Source organism: Macadamia integrifolia, chromosome 9, assembly GCF_013358625.1.
Source record: "Macadamia integrifolia cultivar HAES 741 chromosome 9, SCU_Mint_v3, whole genome shotgun sequence".
NCBI classification, from domain to species: domain Eukaryota; kingdom Viridiplantae; phylum Streptophyta; class Magnoliopsida; order Proteales; family Proteaceae; genus Macadamia; species Macadamia integrifolia.
Window position 1 is genome coordinate 18,479,548 of NC_056565.1, and position 14,863 is coordinate 18,494,410.

At 39.1% G+C, this 14,863-nt stretch overlaps 1 protein-coding gene across 9 annotated transcripts; it reads left to right on the forward strand.

Moving 5' to 3' along the window:
* Positions 1 to 1,355: 1,355 nt before the first annotated feature.
* Positions 1,356 to 13,383, forward strand: LOC122089231 (protein NETWORKED 1D-like). Of its 9 annotated transcripts, none has more exons than XM_042658798.1 (6): positions 1,356 to 1,633; positions 1,989 to 2,083; positions 2,225 to 2,484; positions 5,931 to 10,192; positions 11,318 to 12,555; positions 12,891 to 13,383. In XM_042658798.1, exons 3-5 carry the CDS (start codon positions 2,382 to 2,384, stop codon positions 12,542 to 12,544), a joined length of 5,592 nt encoding a protein of 1,863 aa, XP_042514732.1. In that variant the 5' UTR covers positions 1,356 to 1,633; positions 1,989 to 2,083; positions 2,225 to 2,381; the 3' UTR covers positions 12,545 to 12,555; positions 12,891 to 13,383. The 9 variants fall into 9 exon arrangements, with proteins under 9 accessions (XP_042514732.1, XP_042514734.1, XP_042514735.1 ...); XM_042658800.1 differs by having other exon boundaries at positions 12,897 to 13,383; XM_042658801.1 differs by having other exon boundaries at positions 12,947 to 13,383.
* Positions 13,384 to 14,863: the final 1,480 nt, after the last annotated feature.

The window sequence follows — 14,863 nt, forward strand, 5'->3', positions numbered from 1 at the left end:
GGAAAAACATCTCAAAAATTGTTTGATAAACCTGTTTCGTTTCATCTGTTTTACGAAACTAGTTAGACTTGTTTTTACGTTTCTTGGAACAACTTCTGGGTCAAAAAGTCGGTGGACCCTCGATGAAAAGTCGTACCTCCCAACCCAGCATTTATCTTACCTAATGGCTTTCCAAAGTTTGAAGATTCTCCAGGCAAGTGAGAAAGAATGTACCGAATTTTTGCATTGCTAGTGGAAGCCTTAAATTTACATCTATTCCTTTGTGGATCGTTGCAATTCTCTCCGATCTCTCATGAATTGATTATTGATCATTGTTGAGGATTGAAATTCAAATTCTTCAGCAAAATGCATACTAACATAAGGAATCTACCCAACCTTATTCAATTGGAGAAACAGATTTATCAAACATAAAAAAAATTCGTTTCTATTTCCAAAAATGTGAAAACTCATTTATGCTATTTTTAGACACAGAAATAACAAAAACATAGACAAAGAAACAACAAAAACATTATCGAACGATGCCGGAACATAAGATAAAACATTTTGGAAAACTTAATGGGGGCTGGGTTTAGTAATTTAGCGCTCTTCCCTAACGGACACTTTTATTTTTTTAAATAAAAACAGATCGATGTTTCTCCTTGGGTTAAGGACAAAAGACACGTAAAGCTATCGAGAAATTATGCATATTGCACGTGCTCATTATTAAATTCCATGCCGACTGTCCGATTGAAATTGGCGTATCTATCTGATTAACTATTCTAATCTAACGTCTCACAGATCTTTCTCTACACGTGCTACCTAAATCATTGCCGTTTCTTAAAAAACCGGAGCTTAACGTAAACATGTAACAGTAAACACAATTTACTAATAAATTACAACTTTACGAGTAAAAGGTTTAGTTAATTACTATTTATTAGGGATTAATTATGGGTAGTGATTTAATACGAATAATTGCGGTAACGATTCCAATCTGACGCTCAACTATTCAAGATCACCGTGATCCTTTTTTTTGCTGTTTGATGTGACGTGACAGTGTAAACGCTGTTCATTGGTACTATTATATGACGTCATAATCATGGAATCTAACGGTTTAAATTTAATGTGTCTTATGGAATTACCGTACGGTATATACTTTTTTTTCAGAGAAACCGAAGGAAACGGGAAAGTAAATTCTCTGAAAAGCAAACGCTCGCGCAGGGTTCGGAGTGGACTTTTACAGTGGGTCCACTTTACAGTGGGCCCCATAGGTAAGGAGGTTTCCAGACTCGTGTCGTTTACGTTCATTGAACAAGTAGTCTATTTATTTACCTTTATAAGCAGTTTGGAAAATAGGAAATTTTTTTATTTTAATAATCGGAAATAAGATTTCTCTCCATAGTCTCTAGTCTCTACTCTGTCGCTGTTCTTCGTTACTGTTTCCCCCCCACTTTACTGTTCTTCTCCCCGGAGCTGTTCCACAAGGGTCCTCCAGACTTCAGAATCACAGAACACAGGATTAAGCAAAGCGAGAAAGAGACACTCACAGAGAGAGAGACAGAAATCAAATCTCTCTCATACAATGGGGTGAAAGTTGAGGAAGCAGCTGTTCTCACAGCTGCGTGTAGGAACTCCGAGACCAATTCTTGATTTTATGGTGAGATTTGATCTTTCAGTTCATGAAGACTGGATTTTGATCCCATCTCCATGAAAAAAAGCCACCATTCTGTGTTAATTGGGCGGGGAGTCTCTCTGATCTCAGTTTTTTTTTGGCTGGGTTTTGTTGATCGGTGGTTCCGGTGCTGTTAAGGTTACTCTGGTTTAAGCCCTTTTCTTTCCTGGTTTTGGTGAGTGAGGGAGTGTTAGTGTATTTGGTTCCTGGATTTTTTTTTTTTTTTTTTTAATGTGATTTCGATCCATTTTATATTGTGAAAATCTGCAAATTTTTGTAATGTTTTATCTTCTGAGATTCTTAATTTCAAGATTTTATGCTTTCTAATCTTCTATTTCAGATCTGGTTGTTGATCAGGAAATTTTGACGAGTTTGAAAACAGAGGAAGGAGTTGTGGTTGTCGTATGATTTCTGAACTTGTTCTCTGTTGATCAGGTAGTTCACATTCCTAGTAAGGAATTACAGTCTATGTAGCATGAACTGAAGAAGCTTATTTCATTTTATTCGTGGTTCTGAAATTCATATTTTAGTTCGATCTTGTGTGTTAATTTTTCTTTTTTTCTGTCGGCACTGCAGACACAAGGACTGAGAGATTATATTTCTCTTTTCACTACCAAATCGGGTGTTTAAAGTCCAATCAGGTTTGATTCTGGCTTGGATCTCTTATCTGAGTTTTTATAATTTGTAGAAGGATCGGCCAAAACAGATAGGGTTGGGGGTCTTTGCTGCAGTCATGGCATCCTTGTTACATTCTGAGTCGAGACGCTTGTACTCTTGGTGGTGGGACAGTCATATAAGTCCAAAGAATTCCAAATGGCTTCAGGAAAATCTTACAGGTATTGCTCCCCATTCCGGTTTGGTTGGCAGGTCTTTTTTTGACGAGTTGTGTGTTGCTCAAATCCCTTCCATGTATTTTTCTTGAGATCAAAATAGCATCTGTGGGTCTCAAATGATACTATGGAGTCTGAGCACTGGAATGGAATTAAATTTTGATTTTTCTGATGCTGCATCCTTTGATTTCTGAACTGCAGTTTAGCTATCACTTTGTAAGAGAGAACGACTACCTCTTACAGGCCATGTGCATTAACTTTCCTTGTTCATTAAAGAATAAAGGGAATATAGATAATCTGTCCTTTTTTTAATCCTTTAGATTTTTTTATTTTTTTAGTTTTGGGGGAGGGGGGGGGGGGGGGAGGTTTGGGGGAACAAGTCCATATTTGGTTCAATGTGACAATGTGATTTAGTTCTTCATCAGAGTTTCCATCTGGATGCTCTGTACTTCCTATGTTTGAAGAGAAGGTATGTTGAATGGGCTTTAGCTCACATCAGGTTTGTGGTTTAAGCCCAGGTCTGTTATGATTCATGGAAGCACTCTTGGCCATCAAGTACCCAACCAACCTCCCTCCTCCCCCCAACCCGAACACCCCCCCACCCACCCCCCAAAAAAAAAAAAAAAACAAAAACAAAAACAAAAAGAAAGTTGTGACTATATGGTACTATCATTTTCTTTTGGGGTTCAATTTATTTATTTAGCATGATGTTATAAACCTCTTTTACCTCAACTTAAAATATCATTGGAATGTAACTCTGCTTAATTATATAATGCAATTCTATATGCATATAAGATGCTTAACCAGCCAGAGCTAGCCTACCATTTTTTGCTTCCAAACTTGGTTAGATGAGTTGGGAACTTCCCCTTATTGGTGTTATGAATGATTCCTGGCACAGTTCAATAATTGGTTCATATAGAGGTTCTTGCATTTCCAAGTTGAGTGGGCATGTCAACTTGCTAATTTCTTATATCTTGTCTGTGAACCGAAGTAATAATTACTTGACAAGCTTACGACTTGATTTCCATCAACCATGATGGGGGTATGAGGCATTAATTTGGACAAGTCAAAGTCTTGCTCTTAAAAATGCAGTGCGAGTAACTCGCTTAGCCTTTTCCCCACATACGTAGTTATCAAGATTTGATTTGTCCTTATCAATGGAATATATGTATTTTGAGTTGAAAAGGTGGAACCATTTTGGAACTTCTTGTAAGGAAATGGTCAGCTTCTGTAATTTATGGATAACAACCACTGAATGGGTGGGGGGTGGGGAGTGGGGAGTGGGGAGTGGGGAAGAGGAAGTTTATCTCCATTTCTTAAAGGAAATTCAGTCCATAAAAGTTTCATACAATATGCCTATTAAAAAAACAACATAGGAATCCATAAAATATGCCTTCAAAGTCCTTAAAAAGTCCTCTTCACTGAACTGATCTTATTAGAAATGGTGACTATATTGCAAATTGATTTGCTAATTCTTGACTAACAAGGAAACATTGAAAATTTATGGTGAACTCACAAAAAATCTAATCTCAAAACTAAACCTAATCCCATTTAAATGGGTCGGCTACACAGATTATGTTTCCGATTCAACTCTGGTCAAAACCATGCATGATAACCTATAAGTTCATTCCTATTTTATCATTTTCTAGTTTTTTTTTTTTTTTTTAATCTCTCATCCATCTCAACATCATCATTGGAGCTACAAAACACTTTATTTGTTTGTTGTTTCTTCACTACCCAATATTCTGCTCTATATATCATTGCTAGTCTTATAGCTGTTTTATAACAATTTCCTTGAGTTTTGGTGAAATGCATTGATCACATCACACTTGGAAAGCACCTCTTCACTGCATCCACCTTGCTCTAATTCTATGTGCAACATCATCCTCTATTTCGATTTCTTTGTTAATGATTGAATCCAAGTATCCAAAACCATCACTTTGAGGTGTCTCTTCTTATCATCAATTCTCATCCCCCTACTTTCAGTCTAATTTTTTCTAGAATTACATCCATATGCTCTGTTATTGTTACATCTTATACTCCATTTTTTATCGGCTCATCTTAAAACCTACCATGAGTAAGATGTGATTAGTGTGGTGGCAGACCCTGAAAGTTACAAATTCTATTAATTGGCCACCTCTCTATGTGAATGAATATGTCAGTACTACTAAATTAATACGTGGAAAATAATTTCTATACAATAATGGATTCTTCTAAGGGCTTGTGCTTCCTACATGGGCCGTTCAGGCAACCTTGCCTAAAAAGCCTACATAAATCTGCCACATTGCAGATCAGATAGGGTCCAAATTTTGTAGACAGGTTGACCCTGAGGCCCCATGCCCACTGCTCACATGCCAAGTTTCAGCCCAATTGGACTTTTCTAAGTGAAAAACAGAGCTCCAAAAATCCAGGACTATGGGAGAGTGCACAGGAGTGGTCGGAATACTGTAGAGATGCATGGATATACATGGGGATCCTTGCCAAAACACAGAAAGGTATTTGATTAACTAGGTCTGAAATTGGACATGCACCTAATCCACAACACTTCCTCTCTTTTCAACAGTCAAAATTGCTGCATCATCTGTCCACGTGGCACAATGATGGTGGACTGTGAAGGAAGCGTTTCTTTAAATGCCTATGTAAATGAATTTTTGCCTTTTTCTAGAGCTGATTAGAATTTTCATGATATATCTACCAAAAATAGATGCTGTTATTGATGATTCGACATGATCTTGTAGTGGGTTAGAGATATGGTCTGACCTTGTTAGGGCCTCATAATTATTTAGAAGTCCTTATATCGAAATGCAGATTGGGAAAATGTTGGTGGGCCTCATGTTGTCAACTTTGGTGAGGGGTGGATGACCTAGGCACTGTATGCATAAATGATAGAAAAGGCACCCTCTCGCAGTACTGCTTAACAGGACCCAAACAAAGGAGAAAAAGGAAGATTATTCACGGAGTAGAGAAGAAGCAAAAGGTGTGAGCAATCAAAAGGGTCTACTGTTGATTGGTTTTGAACTTAGATTCTGATAAGTCATTTCTTTAGGTAAATGTAAGGATGCAATCCTGTAGGTGGTTCATCAATTTAAGAATGAGTTTTAGCACCTGAAGTTGGCAGATTATGGCTCTCTTTATATTGTGTTGTTGTTATTATTATTATTTTTTAATTAAGAGTTGTGTTCCTCTCCTTTTATTCTTTTTGGCTTTGCACAGATCCATGTAGCTAGACCCCATTTATCTGGGATAAGGCTGAGTTTTTTGTTGTTGTATTACTTTTTTTTTAATTTTTTTTTTTATAAAAGACATCTGAAAACTTGGTTTATGCTTCTGAGATCCATAGTCAGTACTACAGTTAATTGTGATCATGTATATTCTGTGATTTCTTTGATTAGTTTTTTTCTGATAAGGCACTTGTTGGCCACTGATCAAAGATGTAATGTGTCCATGGTCAGATATGGATACCAAGGTCAAAGCAATGATCAAGCTCATCGAAGAAGATGCAGATTCCTTTGCAAGGAGGGCAGAGATGTACTACAGGAAGCGTCCAGAGCTTATGAAATTGGTTGAGGAGTTCTACCGAGCATATCGTGCTTTGGCAGAAAGATATGACCATGCAACTGGGGCACTTCGTCAAGCACATCATACTATGGCTGAGGCATTTCCAGACCAAGTCCCCTTTGCACTGGCTGATGATTCACCCATTGGCTCTTCCACCATTGAGGCTGAACCTCACACACCTGAGGTGCCACACCCTAAACGTGCATTGTATGAACCAGATGACTTGCATAAGGATGCTCTGGGGCTTTCCTCATCACCAATACATACCATGACTAGGAATGGAGGCCCTTCTGAAGAATTCAATGCTGAAACAATCAAAAAGGGGTTGAAACAGCTCAATGATATGTTTGCATCAAGTGAAGTGTTGCTGAATCATGCAAAGTTTGCAGAAGGAAGGGTGAGAAAAGGCCTGAATTTCCAGGAGGTGGATGGGCAAGAACAAAGGTTGGAGGATGGGATGTCTCATTTATCTACTGAGAACCAGAATCTCAAGACCCAAATTGCATCAGAGTCTGAACGAGCAAGTAAAGCTGTGATGCAGGTTCAAACACTAAAAGAAGCTCTTTCCAAATTGGAAGTTGAAAAGGAAGCAGGCCTTCTTCAGTACCAGCAAAGCTTGGGGAAGATATCTCATTTAGAGACTGAAGTCTTAAATGCCCAAGAAAGTGCAAGAGGGCTCCATGTACAAGCAAGTAAAGCAGAAACAGAAATTCAAACGTTAAAAGAAATGCTTTCTAAGCTAGAAGCTGAAAAGGAAGCTGGGCTTCTTCAATACCATCAGTGCTTGGAGAGGATATCTAGTTTGGAGGCTAAAATTGCTAATGCAGAGGAGGGCGCGAAAAATCTTAACGAGCGAGTGGGTAAAGCTGAAACTGAGGCTCAAAACTTAAAGGAAGCCATTGCCAGATTAGAAAATGAGAAGGAAGCTGCTCTTCTTCAATATAGGGAGTGCTTAGAGATGATATCTAATTTAGAGATCAAAATCTCTTATGCCGAGGAGGAAGCCAAAAAGCTTAATGAACGAGCTGAAAGGGCTGAAACTGAAGCCCAAACCCTAAAGCAAACCCTTGCTAAACTAGAGGAAGAGAAGGAAGCAGCTGGTCTTCAGTATAAGCAGTGCTTGGATAAAATATCTAATCTGGAGAGTGAAGCATCTCGGGCACAAGAGGAGGCCATAAGACTTAATGCTGAGATAGAGACAGGGGTTGCAAAATTACGCAGTTCTGAAGAACATCGTCTTCTATTGGAGAGTATAAATCAATCTTTGCGGTCAGAGCTGGAAGCTTTGGTACGGAAAATGGGGATGCAAACTCAGGAACTTAAAGGGAAGCATGAGGAGTTGCAGAGACTTCTCGCTCACATACAAGAAGAGCACTTGCACTTCTTGCAGGCAGAAGCTGCTCTCAAAACTTTGCAGAGTTTGCACTGCCAATCTGAGGAAGAGCAGAGAACTCTGGCAGTGGAGCTCCAAAAGGCCGTTCAAGTGTTGAAGGATGTGGAGCTTCAGAAGCAGAGTTTGGAGGATGAAGTCCAACAAGTCAAGGAGGACAACAAGATCCTGAAGGACCAGAACTTATCTTCTGCCAGATCGATGAAGAGTCTACAGGACGAGATCTTTGGCTTGAAGGAGACAAAAGGAAACCTTGAAGCAGAGGTTGAACTCCGCTTGGATCAAAGAAATGCTCTTCAACAAGAGATTTACTGTCTGAAAGAGGAAATAAATGACTTGAGTCGGCGCTTCCTGGCTATGATGGAGAAAATTGAGTCAGTGGGTTTGAACCCCGAGTGCTTTTGTTCAGCTGTGAAGAACTTGCAGGATGAGAACTTGAAGCTGAAAGAAATCTGTGACAGTGACAGAGATGAAAAAATAACTCTTTTGGAGAAATTGGAAAACATGGATAAAATTCTGGAGAAAAATGCTCTCTTAGAAAATTCCCTCTCAGATGCAACTGCAGAAATAGAAGGGTTGAGAGAAAAGGTGAAACTTTTAGATGGATCTTGCCAGTCTCTTAGCGAAGAAAAATCTGCTCTTGTTGCTGAGAAGGCTGGCCTGGTTTCCCAGTTGGAGATTATGGCTGAGAAGGTGCAGAAACTCTTAGAGAAGAGCACATTACTCGAGAATTCTCTCTCTGATGTGGTTGCTGAACTTGAAGGGTCAAAGACAAAAGCTAAGAGCCTAGTAGAATCCTGCCAGTCCCTTAATGGTGAGAAGTCTGCCCTCCTCTCTGAAAAAGAATCTCTGGTTTCTCAGCTACAAATTATTCAGCGAAGGCTTGAAGAGCTAGAGAGGAAATGCTCACAATTAGAAGATAAGTACTTGGGCCTGGAGAAGGAGAGAGAAACCACACTTTGTCAATTCAAAGAGTTACGTGTCTCCTTGGACCTAGAAAAACAAGAACGTGCAAATTTTGCAGAGTCAAGTGAAACCAGGCTAGCAGCTCTAGAAAAGCATATCCATGTCCTGCAAGAAGAAGATCATTGGAGGAAGAAAGAGTTTGAGGAAGAACTTGACAGATCCATAAATACTCAGGTTGAGATCTTCATCCTGCAGAGATTTATCCAAGATATGGAAGAAAAGAACTTCTCTCTGTTGATCGAGTGTCAGAAACACTTTGAGGCTTCCAATTTATCAGAGATATTAATTTCTGAACTGGAACAGGAAAATCACAAACTCCATGTAGATACAAAATTCCTCTCTGACCAAATTGAGAAGCTGAGAACAGGGATTAGTGAAATTTTGAATTCCCTTGAAGTTGGCCCAGATTATTGGAGTCCTGATATGATCACAGAAGATCAAATGCTGCTGAAGAATATTTTGAGGAAAATTGAAGATAGAGAATGTTCTTTCTTGAATGCTCAGGATGAGAAGCAACAACTGTCATTTCAGAACTTGGTTCTGGTTACTCTGCTAGAACAAATGAGACTACAGACAGCAAATCTTGAGCGTGAAAGGAACACCATTGATAAGGAGTACAAACTCCAGATGGAGGAGCTATTGATGCTGCAAAATGAGAAACATCAACTTCTGGAGATGAATGTGCAGTTACAATCAGAAATCAGGATAAGAGAGCACAGTGAGGAGGTCCTAAAGGCTGAAATGGAGAAGCTACAGGCTAATTTCTCAGATTTGCAGGAAGCTTACCTAGTATCACAGAACGAAAATTCCAAATTGCTTGAAGAAAATGGAGGTTTGAGGAATGAATTGTCAGACTTGAAGGAGGAGAGACATATGCTAGAAAAGGAAAACAATCTTCTTCTTGGTGAAGCATTTGCTCTGGAAAATCTCTCCTTGATTTTTGAGAGCTTCAACTCTGAGAAAGATGTGAAACTGGAAGGGTTTAGTGAAGATGTGGACTGTCTACGTGGAGTTAACAGTGGCCTCCAGAATGAGATAAGAGTAATAGAGGAAAAATTGGGAATGGTAGAGCGGGAAAAGCTGCATCTCAAGGAGTCTGCTGAGGAATTGGAGACTGAAATGAGTGGAGTTAAGAATGTAAATGATCAGCTGAACCATCAAATTATGACCGGAAAGAATCTACTTTCTGATAAGGAAATGGAGCTTTCAGATGCAGAACAGAAGCTCAGAATTACACAACAAGAGAACAATATGTTATTCAGAGATGTTGAGGATATGAAGAAGGAACTAAATGAGTCTGAGGTGAGAAGACGGGAGCTAGAGAAGCATATCCTTGAGTTGTCAAAGGATAAAAACCGTCAGATCATTGAGATTGGTTGCCTTAATGAAGCAAATTGGAAGTTTGAATCTGAACTGGGAAAATTACGTAAAGAAACCTTAGAACTTAAAAGTGCGAGGGAGAATTTGAGTTATGAGTTGCAAGAGAGCAGAGGTGAAGTCATACTCCTGGAGGCTGATGCTGAAAAATTCTATGGGGACCTCCAGATGTCCTGTGTTTGCGAAGCTGTACTTGAGAAGAAGGTTCATGAGCTTATTGAAGCATTGGAGATCCTTGAAGGTGAAAATGCTTCAAAAACTGTAGAGATTGAACAACTGAGTGGAAAACTATGTGTTTTGGAAGGTGATAATGGAGGACTCAAGGCTGAGCTGGCTGCATATTTGCCTGTCATTGTTTCTTTGAGGGATAGTATCTCATCTCTTGAAGACCGTGCTCTTTTTCAGACAAAGACAGAACCAATGGTATGTTACCTTCTCTGCTTATAGCATATTCAGAACTCCTCTGGACAAAGCTATAATGAGGTTTCAAAACCTTGCGAGGGTTATATATTTTTAAGCTTCAAGAAACAAGGTTGAACATTTCCTTTGACTGATTGAAGTCAATTACATTCCCTGATGTTCATTGTTTGATTTGGACAAGAGGAAAGGAAGGATAAAGGATATTCTCCAACACCTCTTAGATGGCCAGCACGCTGTTTAGTGTTTTTTTTTTTAGTTTAATTTGTGTGGCAAGTGCATCCGAGTGGATTCCTATGTATAGGCTGAAGCATTACTAGGGTGGAGAAATATTGACAAATCAGGGTCCAGGTTGGATATTGTGGCGTATCTCTAGCTTTTAGGCAACCTGGACCCAGTTGAAACCTGGATATTGTTATCGAGTATAATGAAGCATAATTAATGCCACAAAAATGCTACTTAGAACATTTGGACTCAAAACCTAACAGAAAAGTTGAACAATTCTTGCGCACTAGGAAAATACTCAATTACTAAAAAATGACCTCTAATTCTATTTTATCTCATTCTCTCAAATTTGGATAAACTGGATGAATTTGTCTGAATTTCCCAAACCGGGCCCCACCTACTTTTCAATTTGGAAAAATTATTTCTGTCCAGACTCAGGTTTAACCAAGTTAGACAATCAGCTGGATAGGTCAGTCAAAAAAATTTCACTTGTAAGCATGGCCAACTAGGTCCCTTAGCAGTTAGCTTTAGGATCCAGTTGATCACCCAATTATTGAACCATTAGCATGATGGGCCCCTAACTTTAAATTAGTTTGAGAATTGGGGAGAACATTCTTCCCTTGAGTTCTTTATTTAAATTTTTTCCTCGTCCATATTAACTTGGATCTTCAATATGATTTAATGGAAAACATTAAAGGAAATGGCATGATATTGGATTGTTTTTTCTTCATGATTTTAGTATCTTTCAGTTTCACGATTACTTTTGAGATCTTTAGTCCCAGAGCCATTTCCAACCTAATGGAGCTTCTTCTAGCTCTTCCATTCCTTCTATGGTCCCACATCTATTTTATGTGTTTCTTATAGTGATCTTAACTGCATCATATAACTTCATGTGCATGTTTCCAGGATGTGGAATTGGAAAATCGTTATCAAGAGAAGAGCCATGGACTGATGTGTGGAGATCACAGTGCTGTGCGGCCAAACGGAGCTTCTGATTTGCAGGAATTGCTGAATAGGGTCAAAGCTATTGAGAAGGCAGTGGTGGAGAAGGAGAGGCTTGCTGTGCTTGAAAGCTTAGACAAAGTCAAACAAGTGGCTGCGATGAAAGAGATCAAAGAGTTAAAATCTAGGAGGAGCGCTCTCAAAGAAAAAGAAGTTCAAACAAGCAAGGATATTGTTCTGCAAGTAGGAGGCCCAGAACTCAGGAATGAACCAAGTGATGATCATCTACAGAAGACAGAACCTGAAATATCAAAATCAAGGAATGTACTACTGATGAAAGATATTCCACTAGATCAGGTTTCAGAACAATCATTCTATGATCATGGAGTTGGACAATATGGTCTGAACAAGAAAGGAAATGTTGATACAGATAATGAAATGCTTGAGATATGGGAAACTGTTGAACAGGACTACAGCCTAGATCTCAAAGTCAACAAGGGACAGAAGTTGCCATCTCCACCTGCCAAGGGGGAGACTGAAGTAGAGGAGCAGAAGAGCGAATATCCCTCTTCAGAGTTGCAAGTTGAGAAGGAGTTGGGTGTTGACAAACTAGAGGTATCCAGGAGGGTTACAGAGCCACATCAGCAGGGGAACAATAGGAAGATACTATTGAGACTTGCTTCTGATGCTCAGAAGTTGATGAACCTTCAGATAACATTGGAAGAATTGAAAAAGAAAGTGGAAATGCCAGGGAAGAGCAAAAATTCCAAGGATATTGACTATGATAGTGTGAAAGGGCAGTTACAGGAATTTGAAGAGGCCATCATGCAGTTGTCTGATGTTAATGGAAAATTGATGAAGAGTGCTGAGGAGAATATCTTATCCTCTAATGAACAGTCTGTGTTGGAAATGGAGGAGACTGGGAACGTCCGAAGGAAGAGAGTCTCAGAACAAGCACGGCGAGCTTCTGAAAAGATTGGACGGCTGCAAGTTCAGCTTCAGAAAATCCAGTTTGATTTGTTGAAGCTTGATGAGAATAGAAGCAAAGGAAAAACAAAAATCACAGACAGAAGATTGAAAGTTCTCTTGAAGGACTATCTATATGACAGTGGCAAAAGCAGTGGCAAAAGCAGCCCCAGGCGAAAGAAGGCTCCATTTTGTGCATGTGTCAGACCTGCGACTAAAAACTAAAGGATAGAGTGGTAAGCATACTTATGCAATCATATTTATGATAAACTTTGTGAACGGGTTAAACCCTCTATCAATATTGTCTGAAACTACCATTCCTAGAGATGGCATTTACATCTAGAGATACTTCCCTTCCCTTTTTTTTCAGGATTTAGTTTGTAGATGGTTCTCTCTAGTTAATAGAACTGTACATGTGAGACCTGATAATCAAAAGAAGCTGCTCTTATGAGCTTGTTTCCTGAAATTTCGCACAATTTTTTTCTGCTTAGTCATTCCAAGTTTCTCATCTTTCCCCATTGCATTTTCACTGGCTGGCTGCATCTTTATCATCAAATGGGTTTCTTGTTAGTGATAGGGGACGAGTGAGCTAGTGACTTCCAGACACTCAAAACTGTTAATAATTAGCAGGAAGAGAAGAAAGGCGAAGGTCAAGATTATGCCATTATTATTGGATCAACTGCCCTCGCACATGTCAAGCACAATTCTTCGGCCTTTTGAATGGCTCTTTAGGAAAGTGGGAGAGGAGACAAAGGTCTGTGCAAAACCAGAAGACAATTTTAATAGCCAGACTTTCCAAACTTGAAGTTGGAGAGGAATTCAGTGTGAGATCTGCATTTTGGATCTTGACTGGATCTTAACAATAATTATAATTTACATATGAAATTATTATTGTAAAGAGGTTCTGTTATTTTTGCAAATGTCACAAAGTATCTCTTCTACAATGTGGACTGATTATATGTCTATTCTAACTGTTGGATAGAAGAAAATGATCTGGATTAGCCATGTGACAAATTTCAGAGGATAATTCAGCAAATAACTCATATTTTATTTCCAATCGTCCATTCATCTGCACCAGTTTTTAGCCATTATTGTGCACTTTCTCAACTCTAAGTGAGAACAGACTCAACTCAACTTTATTCCAATTAAATAGGGTTGACTAAATGCGATTTAGATTAATAAGAATGTGAGTCTATTTGTAGCCAGACAGAATCTGAAACCATATAATTTTAACCCTATGAAATTTCTTAGAAAGGTTAGAAGCAACATGCTACTTAACGATTGCTTGTAAGTAAGAGGCAAGAATCTTCAGTTCATGATTTCATGCATTTTAGCCTCGTCCTCTCATTTGAATTTTCCCCTCTTCCTCTCTTCTCCCCTGGCCTGCAATTTCTTCAAATTTGGATCCTCTCCATCCGGCTGCACCCTCCAACCCCCACCCTCCCCAGTCCTCAATCGACGGAGTGACCTTCCTGCTAATGCTCCTCCACCAGCGACCTCCCTTCCCGTGATGCTTTCTCCCCCACCCTCCTTCTGACAGGGTAACCTTTTACGTTGCAACTGCCCTCTCCACCAAAGAAAACCAATAATGAAGTGAAACACACCACAGGTTGGGGCTCGAGATCAGGCTCAAAGTGGGTCCCCAAGGGAAGGAGAAGGAAACTGAGAATTTGGTGTTTCTCCAGCAAAAGAAGGCATACTTGTTTTTCTGCAAGAAACTGATTCCGTTATGGGTTTTCCCTTTGGATGAATCTGGGTTAATGCCATTTCTGGGCTACATAGGAATTGTAATTTTATTGGGAATCGATGAACCATGCCTGAAATTTTGCAAGTGAAAACTTTACAATCTTAAAAGAGAGACTCTGAAACGAATTCAGAAAGATCATTGGATAAATTTAACAGCTAAGTACAAGAGTGGTCTTCCATCAAATGAATATGTGAGTTGCAGGTTTAACGCTTACAAGGTTTATTCAGCTCTGGGGTTTAACAACTCCATTGATGAAGCAAGTACCCTCAAAGGATATTACCATCTAGACAAATTTACTCTAATGGTTCCCACTGAACCTCCATATCATGATTTGCTTTTATTTCTGTCGCATCTTGACACACTCAAACTTGGGTTCGCGAGAAAAAGAAAATAGATATCTACTTCATTTTCCACTCAATTCGCTTCTTTTATAAAACCATAGATGTAATTCTACGGCAGGAACAAAGAAGATGGGGTTGTTCTTCAATGGCTATCTTTGTACACTTTGGTGTAAAAAAAAAAAAGGAATCCTTCACTTTCTCTCAGATTCCATGGAAATTATTCAACTTAGGAAGGCAAGAGGGACAGAGTGGTAGCCTGGTGGGTTTTGTGCAGGTTTCAATTCTAAAACAAAGATAGTGAAGGGAAGGAGAAAGGCAAGGAAATTATAAAAATGTCGACACTAAAAAAGAGATTGCAAAGTGTTCAAGGTTGAAGAAAAGAGATTACAAGATTCGGTTCCAACCAATTTTATTTTAAACAGATTTTCAGAAACATCACTTTCCATTGCTGTATAA

Coding starts and splice junctions, on each gene's coding strand:
- LOC122089231 (XM_042658798.1), top strand. CDS start 2,382: ATGGCATCCTTGTTACATTCTGAGTCGAGACGCTTGTACTCTTGGTGG. Junction 2,485..5,930: donor GCTTCAGGAAAATCTTACAG/GTATTGCTCCCC, acceptor GTCCATGGTCAG/ATATGGATACCAAGGTCAAA. Junction 10,193..11,317: donor AGACAAAGACAGAACCAATG/GTATGTTACCTT, acceptor GCATGTTTCCAG/GATGTGGAATTGGAAAATCG.